Raw genomic sequence first — 3,385 nt, forward strand, 5'->3', positions numbered from 1 at the left:
TTTTTTCTTATTACGTTGCCTGTCACATAAAGCTCTCCCAGGACTGAGTGGATCCAGCTGCAAGCCAGGAAATCTGACTTTTCCTTCCCACCTGTACTCATTTTCCTGCTTGGGTTTAATTTCCTGTATAGGCATTAGGAGTAGGGAGGGGCTCAAACAAAGAAGAACATAGGATTTCAATGTAGAATTAATTTTCTCATGGGGCTTGTTATTTGACTTTGGGAGAGTTATTTAACCTCTTGTAACCTCAAATCCCCCAAACATCACTTAAAGAGTATAGACTGAAGCTCTCTGAGATCCATTAAATTAGTGGCTCTGAAGTAGGATGTGTTTCTGGTGCTAGGAATTTCCCAGTCTGTTGAGGGGAAGTGGCCTTCACACTTGGATAGTTCCCAGAATGAGACATGCTTGGCATATACTAGCATCTCCATTAATATTTGTTAAATGATTGTGGAAACCAATATCACCATGGGAGAGCTGTTGTTTGAAGCAGGCACAGCTTTGATGCTGGGAGAGCCCCCAGGTGATACAGAGCCACGAGAAGGAAAGCATTGCAGCCAGCAAGACCTCCAGATGTCAGAGCTGGGACTGAAAGTGGCAAAGAAGGAGTGGGAATGGGCTCTTAGGAGCTAAGGTAGTTAGAAGAGGCTTCCAGGTTTTTGGTGGGTGGTGGGTGGTTTGCAGCTGTTAGAAAGGAAGGGCCAGGCCAGAAGGCTGGGTGGAGTGGAGGGAAAAGGTTATCCCAGAAGAGGAATTAGCCCTTGAAAATCTCTGAAGTAGAAGAGGGGTGAAGGTGTGGTTGGTGAAGGCAAAGCAGGTTCACCCAGATTAGCAACCAGTCAGGAAGGGGTGGGGTTGGGGGTAATAATTAAGTAATCTGAATGTGGGTGATTCAATGGGGTTAGGGGAAAGATGGGAAAACGTTCTGGACCCCAGACAAGAAGTCTGTCCTAAGTCAGTCGATGACCTCTAGCATCTACCTTTACAAGACAGACAATTGGTGCCCACCTCAGCTCCTCCACACCCCTCTCCCACTTTTTCATGTGCCCAAATGTATTCTGTCCCACAGAATAGAAGAGACAGCAAGAAGGTAGCAAGGCCACAAAAAGGACTCAGATCTTCCTCCAGGGTTAACTCATGAAACCCTCTAGGAAGTCTGCGGCTCCCCCCTCCCCCCACACAAACCCTGTGCCTGGGTCTAAGGGAGAGGGTGGCACTGGGAATCAGGCACCAGTGACATCATTGTCACATAGCCAGTGCCAAAAAAATATCAAGTGGGTGGTTTTCATCACAAAAGCTGAGCCAATTGGTAATTGAGGGGAGTAGGGTGAATCATGTTTGACAGGTAAGGAATGAAAACACAGGGGGCCTGGGGTGATTCTGTTTCCTTGAGGCAGGGCACATTATCCTATAAAAGGCCGGCTGGCCGCTGACTTCACATCAGACCAGAGCAACCAGACAACCTGTTCGCTGCATACCAGGTGAGTCTCTGTTTGGGACCAATTTGAAATTCATGTTTATTTTTTTATTATTGGAAACTGGACAAAGGCAAATATGTTTAAGAGAGCTGATGGGGGTATTAATTAGAGAGACTACTGGGGTATCTGTATTTTAGAGTAAGGCATAGTTTGGGTGTGAAGGGAATTTAGGGGCAGGTAAGTCTGCTACTTCAATGGATAACTATGGGACTGGGGGCCAGGGAAGGGACAGGTCTGTGTAAGTACCTATAGTAAGTTAACACCAGGATGTGACTAGGACTCAGACCCAGGTACTCTCAGCAACACCACTATTTTCTCTGTTTATGACTCATAAAAATGTTAATTCATGAGATGGACCTCTACTGTGTGTTTGCTATATTTCAGGCACCATGCCTGTTACACTTTGTGTAAATCAGGCCGTTATGCAACTTACTCAGCAAGCTCACAGCCTAGCAAGCAAGATAGTGCATGCATGTACAAAGATGAAAGGCAAAGCAGATAGTGATTGGTAGGGGAACAGAGGGACAGGGAAGGGCTTTGGCAGTTTGGGAGAGCCTATTCAAGATCTGTTGATGGCACATGAGGGCTACAATGGAGGTGTATTTGGACGAACAGAGATGGGAAGAACATTTCAGAGCAGACTATATAAGCAAAGGTAAAGCGAGGTCACAGGAGCTAAGACCTACAGAGGCATCCTGTAAGTCAAAGGTGTGCTACATGTTTGTAGGGGTGGGTAGACTGCAGCTGTTTCTACAATGTCACTTTCAAAAAGACTTCAGTGTGGTCCTGGGCACTTGTCAATGAGGGATTCAACATGTCTGGGGAAGAAATGTTGCTGGGGAATGAACCGACTGAAATGGAGCAGATCAAATTGTCTTTTAGCTCCTTCTCTTGAAATGGCCCAGAAATTATCAAAGCATACTTTACTTTCAAGTGTTTAGGGAGACAGCCAGGGGAAATGAAGGCTGTTTGATTTAAAGGAGACTGAAAATAACATGGTTATTTGACATTGAACATGGTTTCTAACCTAGTTAATCTCTGTTTAAATCATCTGACCTGTCTGTTCTGTCTGTAGGGTCAGCCTCCTCTGAAGCATGAGTTCTCATCAGCAGAAGCAGCCTTGCACCCCTCCCCCTCAGCCTCAGCAGCAGCAGGTGAAACAGCCCTGCCAGCCACCACTCCAGGAATCATGTGTCCCCAAAACCAATGAGCCATGCCACCCCAAGGCTCCAGAGCCCTGCCACCCCAAGGCTCCAGAGCCCTGCCACCCCAAGGCTCCAGAGCCTTGCCATCCCAAAGCACCAGAATCCTGCCACCCCAAGGTTCCTGAGCCATGTCCCTCAACAGTCACTCCAGCACCAGCTCAGCAGAAGACCAAGCAGAAGTAATGGGGTCTACCGCCAAGCAAGCCCTTGGGGAGCTGACCACCGGATGCTGAATCCCCTCTCACATTCTGCTTCTATGCCTTCCTTACAATTAGCATGCTGCCACTCTGAGTCATAACCCTCCCTCTTTGCACCCTCTACAAAGATTTCCCTCACACTGCTCTGGAGGGCTCCGAGCCTCTAAATGACGCTGAGAGTCTCACTGGCTGAGCTACTTTTCTAACTTCTCAGGGCTCATCTAAAGAGAGGTTTGGGGGATCAAGTGGATCTTTCCTGCCCTGCCCCCATTAAATCACTTTTAACTCCACAGTTGGCTGTGGGTGTCATTTGCTGACTCCACTTTCTTAATTGTTTTTTCAACATAAAGCAGCAAAGGGTCTGGCACAGGCACTGAGTGTGTGTGTGTGTGTGTGTGTCAGGTCGCTCGTGGGCTGGCAATGGGTCAAGACCACCCAGAGTCTGTTACTTTGGACACCTTTACCTAGAGCAGGGCTTCTTCTGCACCTGAGTGAGTCCCACCTG

At 47.7% G+C, this 3,385-nt stretch overlaps 1 protein-coding gene across 2 annotated transcripts; it reads left to right on the top strand.

Moving 5' to 3' along the window:
• Positions 1 to 1,354: 1,354 nt before the first annotated feature.
• Positions 1,355 to 3,170, top strand: LOC122481202 (cornifin). 2 transcript variants are annotated; one of them, XM_043576401.1, is made up of 2 exons: positions 1,355 to 1,481; positions 2,554 to 3,170. In XM_043576401.1, the coding sequence occupies exon 2, from the start codon at positions 2,573 to 2,575 to the stop codon at positions 2,864 to 2,866; it is 294 nt and encodes a 97-aa protein (XP_043432336.1). In that variant the 5' UTR covers positions 1,355 to 1,481; positions 2,554 to 2,572; the 3' UTR covers positions 2,867 to 3,170. The 2 variants fall into 2 exon arrangements, with proteins under 2 accessions (XP_043432336.1, XP_043432337.1); XM_043576402.1 differs by lacking the exon at positions 1,355 to 1,481 and adding an exon at positions 2,152 to 2,175.
• The last annotated feature ends 215 nt before the right edge of the window (positions 3,171 to 3,385 follow it).

This window comes from Prionailurus bengalensis, chromosome C1, assembly GCF_016509475.1.
Source record: "Prionailurus bengalensis isolate Pbe53 chromosome C1, Fcat_Pben_1.1_paternal_pri, whole genome shotgun sequence".
In the NCBI taxonomy this organism is placed as follows: Eukaryota; Metazoa; Chordata; class Mammalia; order Carnivora; family Felidae; genus Prionailurus; species Prionailurus bengalensis.